The 14,234-nt window shown below is 45.4% G+C and overlaps 1 protein-coding gene across 1 annotated transcript in view; it reads right to left on the bottom strand.

The window, feature by feature from the left end:
• Positions 1-2,663: 2,663 nt before the first annotated feature.
• The window catches only part of LOC132822639 (keratin-associated protein 5-1-like), a 189,506-nt gene continuing 177,935 nt past the window's right edge, over positions 2,664-14,234 (bottom strand). The window contains exons 9-10 of the mRNA XM_060835885.1: positions 4,141-4,278; positions 2,664-3,442 (exon numbers count right to left, since the gene is read on the bottom strand). Of these exons, the coding sequence (XP_060691868.1) occupies positions 3,309-3,442; positions 4,141-4,278 (272 nt within the window). The 3' untranslated portion in view covers positions 2,664-3,308. The remainder of the gene's footprint in view (positions 3,443-4,140; positions 4,279-14,234) is intronic.

Genomic DNA, 14,234 nt, shown 5'->3' with positions numbered 1-14,234 from the left:
TCACCTACCACTCTCTTGCTCCACCTTTCAAACATACACTTTCTCATTCCCTCTCCAGCACTTTCACACATTCCCTCTTTCATTATCCTTCCCCATCCGTCAACGACATTTTCCATCATTAATTCTCTCTCTCTCTTACAATCACCTTCACTTACTCTTCCTCAGTTTCTCTAAGACTTGGTGTCTCTCTCACTCCCAATGTGTGTGTGTGTCTCTCTCTCTCACACATACATACACACACACACACACACACACACACACACACACCTGTCAATAAGGCTCTTTCAATTTATTACAGTCTCTCATTTTCTCACTCTCATTCAGTTATGCTTACTCACACAAACTTTCTCATTCTCTCAAGTTTCCACTTTATCACTGGTGCACATATCCTCTCTCACTGAAACAACTTTTCTCTCTCTCTTCCCGCTTTCTGTTCCTCTCTGCCTTCACGGCTGGTGTTTACGTGTTAACTTCAGCCTGTTGTGTGACAGCTTCCTACAGTCTGCCTCTTTCTATGAGAGCATGGCCATCTCAGTGGGAGTGTTGAAGGAATGTAGTCAGCATAGTCAATCGCGACTGTGATCCCGGCCAGACCTCCAGTCTAACTTGAAACAGCTGGGACAGGAATTCCATGTGGTTTCATGTTCGAAACAGCCCCCTCTTTGTCTCAGGAAGCCCTGTGGTTAACGCAATGTATTAGTAGAGTCCTTTCTGTACTCTTTAGTCGATTTATTGTGATGGATATGCTCAGAAAGCTGAGGAAAGTGGCTGGACAGTGAAACCATATTCTCTGTCTTTATTTCTTGATGTGGCGGAGCCGGTGTTGGACTGGGGTGGATAAAGTTAAAAATCACACAACACCAGGGTTATAGTCCAACAGGTTTATTTGGAAGCACTAGCCTTCGGAGCGCTGCTCCTTCATGAAGTGGTTGTGCAGACTATCTGCCGAATGAGCAGCGCTCCAAAAGCTAGTGTTCCCAAATAAGCCTGTTGGACTATAACCTATTTCTTGAGCTGGAGCCCCAGAGACTATTTACACAGGCCAGAGTCTGCCTGAGGTTGTCTCTCTGCTCATTTTTGCCTGCAAAACCTAAACTCCCCTTTTCATAGCAGTTGCTGCAGTATTTGAGAGCGTAAATATCGAAACTAACCTGTTTGACAGTCAGAGGACAGTAGTGAGTAAGTAGAGGGGCTGGGGAGTCGGACAGCAGTGAGCTGAGGGGTAATGATGGCAGATAGGAAAAGGGAACAAGGGGGTTGATTGGCCAGTGAGATGGTGAGGGAGTGGGAGGGAGGGCAAGAATGTGGACATGGTGGGGATGGCGGTCAGGGTCTAAGGGGAGAAGGGAGCAAAGCAGCAGGAGGGTGGGGGAGGGTGGCAAGCTTGTGTAGGGTGTCAGGAGGGGACTGGATATGGGGCAGATCAGTGTAGGGGAGGGGTCAGTGTGGGGGACGGGTCAGTGTGAGGGGGTCAGTGTCAAGGGGGGTTCGGGGTCAGTGTGGGGGGGATCAGTGTGGGGGGTCAGGGGTCAGTGTGAGGGGGTCAGTGGGTCAGTGTGAGAAGGGTCAGTGTGAGGGTGGGGGTCAGTGTCGGGGAGGGTCAGTGTGGGGGATGGCCAGTGTGGATGGCTCAGTGGTGGGTCAGTATAGGGTGGGTTCAGCGAGGGGGAGGGTCAGTGTGAGGGGATTCATTGGGTCCATTTTGTTATTGTCTGGGGCTCAACAGACATTTTAATCCATGTAACATCTCTCCACTGACTGTTCTAGGAAGTTTGTGAGGATTGTCTGAATTCTCTGAGTTGGGGACAATTTCTGAGGGTTTCGGACATGGGATATTTCCCTTTGGGACTTCCCACCTCTCGGGTATTTACCCTGTGGTGAGGGTGTTCCCATATCCTAGGGGTCCCCTGGTGTATCTGTTGGAGTCTATCCAGTGTCCTGGGCCAGAACCCCTGAGTCCATGTCTAAAGCCACTTCCATAACCTCAGCACGTGCCATCACTTCACAGTCAATGACATGTTTTTCAAAGTCAAAGGTAGGAAACGTGGCAGTAAATTTCTCTTCAGTAACGAAGCACCAACCGTTTTGTTGTCATGACCAGAAAATTAACTTTTCTGGGTGTTTTATGAAGGTCAGACATTGACTTGGAGAATGTACGACACTGCTGCCCTCCCCTAGCACTACACTGAGGGTCAGCCACTAAGGTATAACTCAGAGCGTACTCCATCACTGAGGCCTCTGCTACCCATTGCTTTCCAGCCCATGCACCTATTCTTGCACAATGCCCTCCCTGGTGAAATTGTTGGTGACGTAGTATCATTTAGTCCATCTGTAATGGTAAAATGATTTGAGAATATCAGAACAAAGAGAAAGCACAGGAATAGCCTACACCGGCCTCCGTTGTGCTCTCCCACTCAGTACAGTTATGACTTCAACACCACTTTTCCACAATTTTCCTCAAAACCCTGGGAGAGAAATTAACATCAGCCTTAAATATCACAGAATCCCAGACTTGTGGCACTGCCAAACATCCAGCACTCTCTGGGGTGACAATTTCAAAGATTCACAGGCCTCAGAGTGAGGAAATGTCCCCTCAGCTCTGACCTAAATGACCAGAAACCTCATCCCGCTGTCAAAGTTCCCAACCAGAAAGACAAATCATGTTTGACAAATGTATTCAAGTTTATTTTTTGAGGGCGCAACTAGGAGAGTTAATAGAGGGGAAAGGTAGATGTCGCCTATTTGGATTTCCAAAAGGCATTCAATAAGATGTATACAAAAGCTTTGTTTATAAAATTGTGGGTTCCATGTTAACGTAAGGGTAGAGAATTAATTAATCGACAAGAAGCAGAGGGTCGGGATAATTGGGACAATCATCAGTGCACTGCACAACAATGCAGTGTTGTAATATTCAGTGCTGGGGCTTCAGTTCTTCAAAACTTAGAAAAAGTATGTAAATGAAAACATGTATCAACATTTGCAGATAATACAGAGCTGTTGCTGAAAAGAGAGACATGTCACTTACATGTCAGGATTAAATGCAAGAATGTCAAATTTCAAACTATCACAACAATTTATACTGAAGAGGAAAAAGGTGATTTGATTGGCTGCAACAGTGAACCTCTGGATTCTCCAGAAATGCTCCTGAAGGAATTCCAATATTATTCCAATGTTATCAGACTCTGTCAGGGCTTCAGCAAAGCTCTGGTACAATTTCAGCAAAACAATATTTCAGCAGGGATTACACAGGGTCATGCTACAGCGATAACGATACTTCAGGGAGATGCTGACAGGGCTCAGGAATGCATCTAACAAGGTTCGGAGCAGGCATGTCCACAAGTGGTTTTACAGCATTTCTGTTCCGCTGGGCAGTCTCCATCGTGTTGGCAAAATTCGGCACACATCTTTGTTCCCCGAGGCAGAGTGCATCTTCCTGGTTTCACTGTGTGTACACAATGGAGACGAAATCAGAAATTGGCAATACTGAGTGTAATACTTTAACAACATAAGACACTCCCTTTGCCTTGACAGACTTAGAAGAAACTGGCAAATTTATTTGAGCTTTTAATGAGGATGTAACTAGAGGGTTAATAGAGGGGAACCAGTAGATGTAGTATATTTGGATTTCCAACAGCCATCAATAAGGTTTATGCAAAAGCTTTTTTTACAAAATTGATGTCACCAAAACCAATTTTAATGTCAATACACAAAACGATGGCTTTTCCCATCCATGTCACTTCAGCCTTGAAGGAACCACCACACACAAGATACAGGTTACAGTTGTAAGTACTGAGGGCTTACCTCAGTTATGTATTTTAGATTACTTACAGTGTGGAAACAAGCCCTTCGGCCCAACAAGTCCACACCGACCCGCCGAAGCGAAACCCACCCATACCCCTACATTTATCCCTTACCTAACACTACGGGCAATTTAGCATGGCCAATTCACCTGACCTACACATCTTTGGACTATGGGAGGAAACCGGAGCACCCGGAGGAAACCCACATAGACACGGGGAGAACGTGCAAACTCCACACAGTCAGTCGCCTGAGGCGGGAAATGAACCTGGGTCTCAGGCGCTGTGAGACAGCAGTGCTAACCACTGTGCCACCGTGCCGCCCACACCGTGTTGTACTTACCTTTCTGTGCAGCAGTGCATGAATGGCCACATCCATTACTGCAGCACTTCTCATCTCCCGGGCAGTCACTGTCATCCGTACAGTATTCAGCACACACTCCAACTCCACCATGCCTCCGAGGACAGATCCCAGGTTTTCCTGTGGAAAGCAAGCATTCCACTCAGTCACGAGCTACATCTGATAATGAAATGCAAAATTGCCCATCCCATTCCTGATCTGACATTCCTCCTGGCCAGGTTTCGGGAACAACCATTCAGCCCCTCTAGTTTGTACAAACATTGAGTGAGATCCTGAGTGCCCAAATTCCAACTATGACTCTGTATCGCTAAACGCCCCGATGAGTAACCGTCATTGATGGAAGAAATGTTAGTGTGAGAACAAGGTGCAGTTGTCAAATGGTCGGGACGATGTTTGTGCATAGAGCGGAGGTGTTCCACAAAGCAGTCTGAGCTTCATCTCCCCAGAGCAGAGGAGACCACTTTGTCAGCAGCGAATACAGTAGGCTAGATTGGGTGAAGTGCAGGTAAATCACTGCTTCACCTGGAAGTCTCGGGCCTTGGATAGTGAGGAGGGAGGAACTATCCCGACACAGGGTCAGTTTTATCTTGACTTTATTTTCAGCAGAAATCCACCCTTACCATCTCCTCTGCTCCTAGCTCCATCTTTCCCCACAGCTATTCCCTCTCCCATTAGCTCTTGTTCCGGGACTTGTGTCATCATGAGTCTCCCTCACCCTCTAACCTTTCCCTGACCTTCCCTTCTGTTCCACTTGCCCCACAGTTTAAAACCCAATATTTTCCCAGTTCTCTCTTCAGTTCTGAAGAAATGCCAGACTGGACTCAAGGCATTTGTTCTGTTTCACACTTCACAGATACTGCTAGACCTGCTGAGATCCTTCAGCACTTTCCGGTTTATTTCAGATCCCCAGAATCTGAGTGGATCGTTTCCCAGTTTGACATGCAGGAAATGAGCTCAGGTGAGTTAGATAGTGACATCGAGTCAGAGAGCCATACAGAACGGAAACAGACTCCGCTGTCCAACCAATCCACGCTGACCATAATTGTCAGATAGGGAGAGTTAGAGTGCTCTAGGTCATTGTTTCCTGATGACATGAAGCAAGGCAGGAGTGCAGCAATGAAGAGAACACAGAGATTCTTCAAAGAGACATGGACCAGCTGAGTGAGGGTTCATCAAGATGGTAGTTCAGAAGTACGTGACTAGTGACCCGCCATGATCATATTGAATGTTGTAGCAGGTTATAGAGTCATACAGCACTGAAACGGACCCTTTGGTCCAACCAGTCCATGCCGAACATAATCCAAAATTAAACTAGTTTCACGCGCTTGTGCTTAGCCCCTATCCCTCTAAATGTTTACACATCCACCACTTCCTCTGGAGGTTCATCCCACACATGAACCACTCTCTGTGTAAAAAGGTTAGATTAGATTAGATTAGATTAGATTAGATTTACAGTGTGGAAACAGGCCCTTCGGCCCAACAAGTCCACACCGACCCGCCGAAGCGAAACCCACCCATACCCCTACATTTACCCCTTACCTAACACTACGGGCAATTTAGCATGGCCAATTCACCTGACCCGCACATCTTTGGACTGTGGGAGGAAACCGGAGCACCCGGAGGAAACCCACGCTGACACGGGGAGAACGTGCAAACTCCACACAGTCAGTCGCCTGAGTCGGGAATTGAACCCGGGTCTTCAGGCGCTGTGAGGCAGCAGTGCTAACCACTGTGCCACCGTGCCGCCCACTGTCCCCATGTCTTTTTAAACCTTCCTCCTCTCACCTTAAAAAGGTGCCCCCTAGTCTTGAATCCCCCACTCCAGGAAAAAGACATCTGCCATTCACATTATCTATTCCCCTCATGATTTTATAAATCTCTATAAGGTCACCCCTCAACTTCCTACGCCTATCCAACCTCTACTTATATCTCAAACCCCCAATTCACAGAACCATCCTGGTAAGTCTTTCTCTGAACCCTCTCCAGTTTAATAATATCCTTTATATAACAGGGAGACCAGAGCTGGACACACAACTCCAGAAGAGGCCTCATTAATGCCCTGTACAACTTCAACATAAAGTATCAACTCCGATGCTCAACAGTCTGAGCAATGAAGGGTTCGGGGACCTGAATGGCATGCTCCAACAACTATGTCTCATGTTCCCATGTGTCATGGCTAAGTAGTGTGGAAGGAATAGTTATTCTGGGAGTGTTCAACAGAGTCTCCCTCCAGAGACAGAGAGAGTGAGGGAGAAAGAATATTGGAGAAACACAATGTGGCCTATAAATATGGATGTGCCATTCATAGGGGCAGGATAGGGGTCTCTGAAGGGGAGGTACCATTCATAGGGGCAGGATAGGGGTCTCTGATGGGGAGGTACCATTCATAGGGGCAGGACAGGGGTCTCTGATGGGGAGGTACCATTCATAGGGGCAGGATAGGGGTCTCTGATGGGGAGGTACCATTCATAGGGGCAGGATAGGGGTCTCTGATGGGGAGGTACCATTCATAGGGGCAGGATAGGGGTCTCTGATGGGGAGGTACCATTCATAGGGGCAGGATAGGGGTCTCTGATGGGGAGGTACCATTCTTAGGGGCAGGATAGGGGTCTCTGATGGGGAGGTACCATTCATAGGGGCAGGACAGGGGTCTCTGATGGGGAGGTACCATTCATAGGGGCAGGACAGGGGTCTCTGATGGGGAGGTACCATTCATAGGGGCAGGACAGGGGTCTCTGATGGGGAGGTACCATTCATAGGGGCAGGACAGGGGTCTCTGATGGGGAGGTACCGTTCATAGGGGCAGGATAGGGGTCTCTGATGGGGAGGTACCATTCATAGGGGCAGGACAGGGGTCTTTGATGGGGGGGTACCATTCATAGGGGCAGGATAGGGGTCTCTGATGGGGAGGTACCATTCATAGGGGCAGGACAGGGGTCTTTGATGGGGGGGTACCATTCATAGGGGCAGGATAGGGGTCTCTGATGGGGAGGTACCATTCATAGGAGCAGGATAGGGGTCTCTGATGGGGAGGTACCATTCATAGGGGCAGGATAGGGGTCTCTGATGGGGAGGTACCATTCATAGGGGCAAGTAGGGGGTCTCTGATGGGGATGTGCCATTCATAGGGAAATTGCAGTCCAGTTAGCACAACCCTGGTGTGTGTGTATTCCCTCCTCATATATTCTTCCTCTGAATCCAAGCATCATTTTAATAAATCTCACTGTGCTTCTTCCAAGACCAATACATTCCTCTGCCCAGAAATGCTCCCAGCAACTCTTAGCTTTCACTTCGGCAGATATTCCTGCTGCTTCAACCCACTTGTGTTATATTTCACTCGATATAAATATGAGCATCTATTGTATTACTTTTAATAAATATAGTGAAGTGTTAAGATGATAGAAACGCAGAGTGGGAGTAGGCCATTCGGCCCATTGATCAACAAGATCATACGTGATCCCCTATCTCCACACCATACCCCTATTCACTCTTCATTCCCCACATATCTTTGTTTTCGAGTGATCTTCCTATTTCTTTCTTAGATATACCCACTGACTTGACCTCTGCAGCCTTGTGTGAATTCCATAGGGCCACCACCCTCTGAGTGAGAGAAGTTCTCCTCAGTTCTGTTTAAAATGGCGTACTGTGTTTCCTGACCAAATACTTCTTTTTTTCTCTTTTTTTTATAATTTAATCCTAAAATCAGTAATGCTGCTCTTTTTACTTCTCCTTTGTTTGATTTTTCTGGATCTGAAGAAGCTGTATTCAGGGAGCTTTGTATCTAAAATGCCTCCGTAAGCGCTGAATTGTACACTTTTCACTGTCCTCATTTGAGCTTAAATGACAATAAAGCTAATTCTAATGCTAATTTGCTGGAACCCCTGGCCATAGAAACACTGTCCCTGCATCCAGCCCGTCCACCCCTGTTCGAATTTTATATATTTCAATCAGACCCCCTCCCAATCTTCCACGCTGCAGTGAATACAGGCGGTCACCCTCATCTCCTCATAGCACACAGACAGAGCTCACCCGTCACATCCTACTGCTCACTTTCCCAACTCACTGTCTCCTGCCATCAAGCCAATTCCTCACCAGGTCAACCATTATCCTTCAATTCTATAATCACTACCTGAGCCACAAGCTAATTGGCACAGGGTCAATAAGATTAAGCAAGTAAATGCGTGGCTCAAAGACTGGTGGGGGAGAAATGAGTTTGAATTTTTGAGATATTGGCACCAGGACTGGGGAAGAAGGGATGGTCTTCATCTGAATCATGTTGAGATCAGAGTCCTAGTGAATTGCATAACTGTAGACAGGGCTTTAAACTAACTGGCAGGGAGGGTTCCGTTATAGGGAAAATTAGAAAATACAGCATAAAGGGGGAGGTAAGAGTGCAAGTTAGCAATGTAATAGATGGTTACCAGACAATAAAGGTGACGGACAGGACAGATGAATAACTTTATACACCAAAGCATTATTAAAATGTAGGAAAATTTAACGGTGGAATAAATGCACAAAGCATTCAAAACAAAATTAATGAGTTAACGGTGCAAATAGAAACAAAAGGGCACGATTTGGTGGTGATTACTGAGACATGGTTACAAGGAGACCAGGTCTGGGAGTTGAATACCTAAGAGTACTCAGCAATGTGGAAAGATAGACCGAAAGAAAAGGAAGCAGTGTGGCCTTGCTGATGAAGGAAGGGATCAGTGCTGTAATGAGAAATGACATAAGCACGGAGATATCAAGATGTGGAATCAGTCTGGGTTGAAATAAGAAATAGCAAAGGGAAGAAGTAGGAGTAATCTATAGGTCCCCAAACAGTCATTCTGCAGTGGGGCACAGTACAAACCAGGAAATATTAGAGGCTTGCAAGAAAGGTACAACATTAATCATGGATGATTTGAACATGTATACAGATTGGAATAATCAAATTGGCAAGGATAGCCTGGAGGCAGAATTCATTGAATGTATTAGGGATTGTTTCTTGGGAACAGTATGTTGTTGAATCAACCTGGGGGGAGGCTACTCTGGATTTGGTATTGTGCAAGAAGGAGAGAGTAATTGATGACATCATTGTTCAGGATCCTCTAGGGAGTAGTGACCATAGTATGAAAGAATTCAACATTCGGTTTGGGGTGAAAAAGCAGAGTCCCACAGTAGTGTCCTGGAATTAAACAGAAGAAATTATAGAAGTCTGAGGACAGATTTGACCCAAGTAGTTTGGGCAGGAAGACTCAATGGCGGATGAGCAGGGGCAGATGATTAAGCAGCTATTGAATTCCTCACAACTAAAATATCTCCCAGAGAGGAAGAAAGGTGGTAAAGGGGGTTAAAAAAAACATCCATGGTTAAACAAGGAGGTCAAGGACAATATAATGTCAAAAACTAAGGTATGCTATCTTGCAAAAACAGTGGCAGGCTGGAGGATTGGGAAACTTTCAAACATAAACAGACAGATACTAAAGAATTAATAAAAAGAGCTAAGTCAATTATGAACAAAAGCTAGCACAAAGTATCAAAAAGGATAGCAAAAATATTTATAGGTATATAAAGGGAAACAGAGTCGCGAAGGTGGATGTCGGTCCCTTGGAAGATGAAGCCAGAGAGTTAATAGTGGGGAACAGTGAAACGGCAGAGATGCTAAATCAATACTTTGCCTCAGTTTTCACAGTAGAAGACAATGGAATATCATTCCTATCAGAACAGGCATGTCAGAGGGAATAGAACAATCAACATTGACAGGGAAAAGGTACTCAGCAAACTATTAGGATTAAAGGCAGACAAGACCCCAGGCCAGAAGGCTTGCATCCTCGGGTATTAAAGGAAGTGGCAATGGAGATAGTAGATTCACTGTTTACAATATTCCAAAATTCCCTGGGCATAAGAAAGGTTCCAGTTGATTGGAAAATGGCTAATATAATGCTTTCATTCAAAAAGGGAGGGAGGCAAAATGTGGGAAATTACAGAGCAGTTAATTTAATATCTGTTGTTGGGAAAGTGTTAGAATCAATTACCAAGGGAGCAATATCAGGACATTTGGAAAGTTAAAATACTATCCATCAGAGTCAGCACAGTTTTATGAAGGGCAAATCATGTTTGACTAATTTGCTAGAGTTCTTCAAAGATAAAACAAGCAAAGTGGATAAGGGGGACGCTGTAGATGTAATTTATCTGGACTTCCGGAGGGCATTTGATAACATGCCACACAAAAGGTTAAATCACAAGGTTGGATCATATGGGATTAGGAATAATTTAGCCTGGATAGATGACTGGCTGAGGACAGAAGACAGAGAGTTGGGATAAATGCTTTTTTTTTGGAAGGCCAGGTTTAACTAGTGGGGTGCCACAGGGTTCTGTCATTGGACCCCCGTTATTTACAATCTACATTAACGACTTGGATACAGGATTGGAGTCTCTAAAGGCCAATTTGTGGATGAGACAAAAATAGGCAGGACGGTAAATTGCAATGAGGAAATAAGAACCTTGCAATGGACACAGATAGGTTAGGAGAGTGGTTCAAAATGTGGCAGATGGGTAAGTGTGAGGTCATGCATTTGGGTTGAGAAAATGGGTGGAGACTTCAGGGTGCCACGGTGGAGAGAGATGTGGGTGACCTCGTTCATAAGCCACAGAAAACTAGCATGTAGGTACAGCAGATAGTAAAGGAAGTGAATAGAATGTTGGCTTTTATAGCTAAAGGAATAGAATGTAAAGATAAGAAAGTATTGTTGCAACTATACAATGCATTGGTGAGACCACACCTGGAGAATTGTGCATAGTGTTGGTCCCCTTATTTGAGGAAAGATGCACTGGCACTGGAGGCAATTCATTAGAGGTTCACTAGATTGAGATGTGGATGAGATTACTTACAGTGTGGAAACAGGCCCTCTGGCCCAACAAGTCCACACTGACCCGCCGAAGCGCAACCCACCCATACCCCTACATTTACCCCTTACCTAACACTACAGACAATTTAGCATGGCCAATTCACCTGACCCGCACATCTTTGGACTGTGGGAGGAAACTGGAGCACCCGGAGGAAACCCACGCAGACACGGGGAGAATGTGCAAACTCCACACAGACAGTCGCCTGAGGTGGGAATTGAACCCAGGTCTCTGGTGCTGTGAGTCAGCAGTGCTAACCACTGTGCTGCCCACGGTGGAGTTTGTAGAGTTTGTCGAATGAAGAGAGATTGAACAGTTTAGGTCTATACTCTCTGGAATTTAGAAGAATGAGAGGAGATTAAATTGAGGTAGTCAAGATGATAAAAGGTGTGGATAAAGTAGATATGGAGTAGATGCTTCCTCCTGTGGGGCATTCTAGGACAAGAGGTCATAGTCTTAGGGTAAGGGGCAGCAAATTTAAACCGAGTTGAGGAGAAACTACTTCTCCCAAAGGATTGTGAGTTTGTGGAATTTGCTGTCCCAAAGTGCAGTAGGTGCTGGGACAGTGAGTAACCCTTAAGGAGGTGTCAGACAGAGCTTTAATTGGTAATGGGCTGAAGGCGTACGGGGAGAAGACGGGAAAATGACGGTGAGGAGCATGTCAGCCATGATGGAATGGCACAGCAGAGTTGATGGGCTGAATAGCCTAATTCTTCTCCTGTATCTTATGTCATGAAGTTATAAGCATTAACTTTTCCCCAAAGACAATCATCATTAGTGAATGTTAAATCAAAGGGTACAGTGGTGACATTACTGCACGAGATGCTCCAATGATGAGTTCAGCATCTGGATCCACGTGAAAATCTCAGAAACCTGATGATTCCTGATGGCCGGTTTCTGATGGCACCAAATGTCTCGAGGTTGTTGGGTCCTTTGTGTTTTGGAACAACTTAAGATGATACTGAAATGTAGAAAGCCATATTTCCAAATTTGTTGATGACACCTAGATAGATGGTATTGTAATTAATGTAGATGGAAGTGTAAATTTACTAAAAGGGGTTGATGGGGTTTCAATGCAGGCACATTTCAGGTCACCCAGCAGTTTTTTCATAATTCACTCGTGGGATCTCTGTGTCACTGGTTAGTCCAATGTTTATTGCCTGTCCTTGAGCTGTCGGTGGAGGTATTCCAAGGATCTTTTGTGAATTTCTACAATGCATCTTGTAGACAGCACATATTGCTGCTACTGAGTGTGGGTGGTGGAGGGAGTGGATGCTTGTGGATATAGTGTCCATCAAGCGAGTTGCTTTGTCCTGGATGGTGTCAAGCTTCTTGAGTGTTGTTGGAGCTGTACCCATCCAAACATGTGGGGAGTATTCCATCACACTCCTGACTGGTGCCTTGTGGATAGTGGACAGGCTTTGGGGAGTCAGGAGAGGAGTTACTCACCGCAGTATTCCTAGCCTCTGACCCGGTCTTGCAGCCACTGGGTTTATACGGTGAGTCTTGTTGGACAATTTGGTCAAAGGCAATTTCTAGGATGTTGATACTGAGGAATTCAGTGATGATAATATCGGTGAATGCCAAAGGGGTGGTGGTTAGATAGTCTCTTATCGGGGATCGTCATAGCCTGGCATTTGTGTGATGCAAATGTTACTTGCCACTTGTCAGCCCAAACCTGGATATTGCCCAGATATTGTTGCATTTGAGTGTGAACTCTTCAGTATCTGAGGAAGTATGAATGGTGCTGAACATCGTGCAATCATCGGTGAACATCCCCAATTCTGACTTTATGATGGAGGGAAGCTCATTAATGAAGCTTTTGTCCCTTCATGTTGCTTTTAGGTGGCTTTCATGAAGCAATTCATGCCTCACTTTGTTTCTTCATTATCTCCATCACTAGATGCTATGCCTCCACATCCCCTCCATTCCCGTGTCACTCTGGTCCTTATGTCTGTTGAAAATGTGTTGCTGGAAAAGCGCAGCAGGTCAGGCAGCATCCAAAGAGCAGGAGAATCGACGTTTCAGGCATGAGCCCTTCTTTCCTCATTCCTGAAGAAGGGCTCATGCCCGAAACGTCGATTCTCCTGCTCTTTGGATGTTGCCTGAACTGCTGCACTTTTCCAGCAACACATTTTCAGCTCTGATCTCCACAATCTGCAGTCCTCACTTTCTCCTTATGTCTGTTCACAGTCATCCATCAGGTACATTATGAGATGTTGCTATATGTGGTTTTGTGATGTGGTCCCCAGGTGTATTTGCCCAGGGCTCAGCACAGCTAACAAGGGAATGATACTTACTGAATGCTGGGGGCACACACACGGCCCCACAATCAAACACACAGCACTTGTCCGGCCCAGGACAGTCTGCATCACACCGGCATCCCCGTTTTGTCACTGCAACCACCAATCGGCGTGGACACTTCCCAAATTTAATCACTGCAAACACAAAGTACAACCTGTAGGATTGGACTCTCAGAGAGAACATTAGACTGCAATCGAAATGCCTATAGAACAAAACTTGAACAGCTGTGTAAACAAGACTTACAATGAGTGTTAGATAACTTACTTTTAAAACTAAATGCAGCAATCCTTCAAAGTTCCTTATTGTTTAAACCTGCTTTTCTTTGCCCATTTCCTAGCACAATCAAAAATACTGGAAAATCAAAAGAGAGGGTCTTTAACAACAGCGAGTTTCATTGATGTGGAGGAAGATCCTGAAAGCTAGGAGACGGCAGCAGTACACTTTATGTCATCTCTTGGAGTTTCTGTTCATCATCTCCCTCAATCCCAGAGCTTCCCACCCTCTGCACTCATCCATTTCCCCATTTACTTTGGGCAGAACTCCATTGTCAGAAACATACAGCTTGCCCCATCCCTAAACAACAGACTGTCCCACAGCTCTGTTCACCCATCAGTGCTGTATTCATTGTATAGTGATCCCAGCTGATGCTAATATTGGACAAGCCACATCCCAGAGTGAGGCCTAGTTTGACAGACTGCAGCTTTTATTTGTGTTAATTCTTTACCATGGTGGTCAATAACCGAACATATTTAAAAGAGGCTGACAATGTACTTTTAACAAAAAAAAACCAAGATTATGACAACAAAAAGCCAAAAAAAGCAAACTATATTTTACCAGACAAAAAACCTTTTTGAAAAGGTCTCATTACAAATTTCAAAATTAAG

The sequence above is a fragment of the Hemiscyllium ocellatum genome, chromosome 15 (genome assembly GCF_020745735.1).
Source record: "Hemiscyllium ocellatum isolate sHemOce1 chromosome 15, sHemOce1.pat.X.cur, whole genome shotgun sequence".
NCBI classification, from domain to species: Eukaryota; Metazoa; Chordata; class Chondrichthyes; order Orectolobiformes; family Hemiscylliidae; genus Hemiscyllium; species Hemiscyllium ocellatum.
The sequence above is the reverse complement of the archived record's forward strand: the minus strand, read 5'-3'. Positions and strand labels throughout refer to the sequence as shown.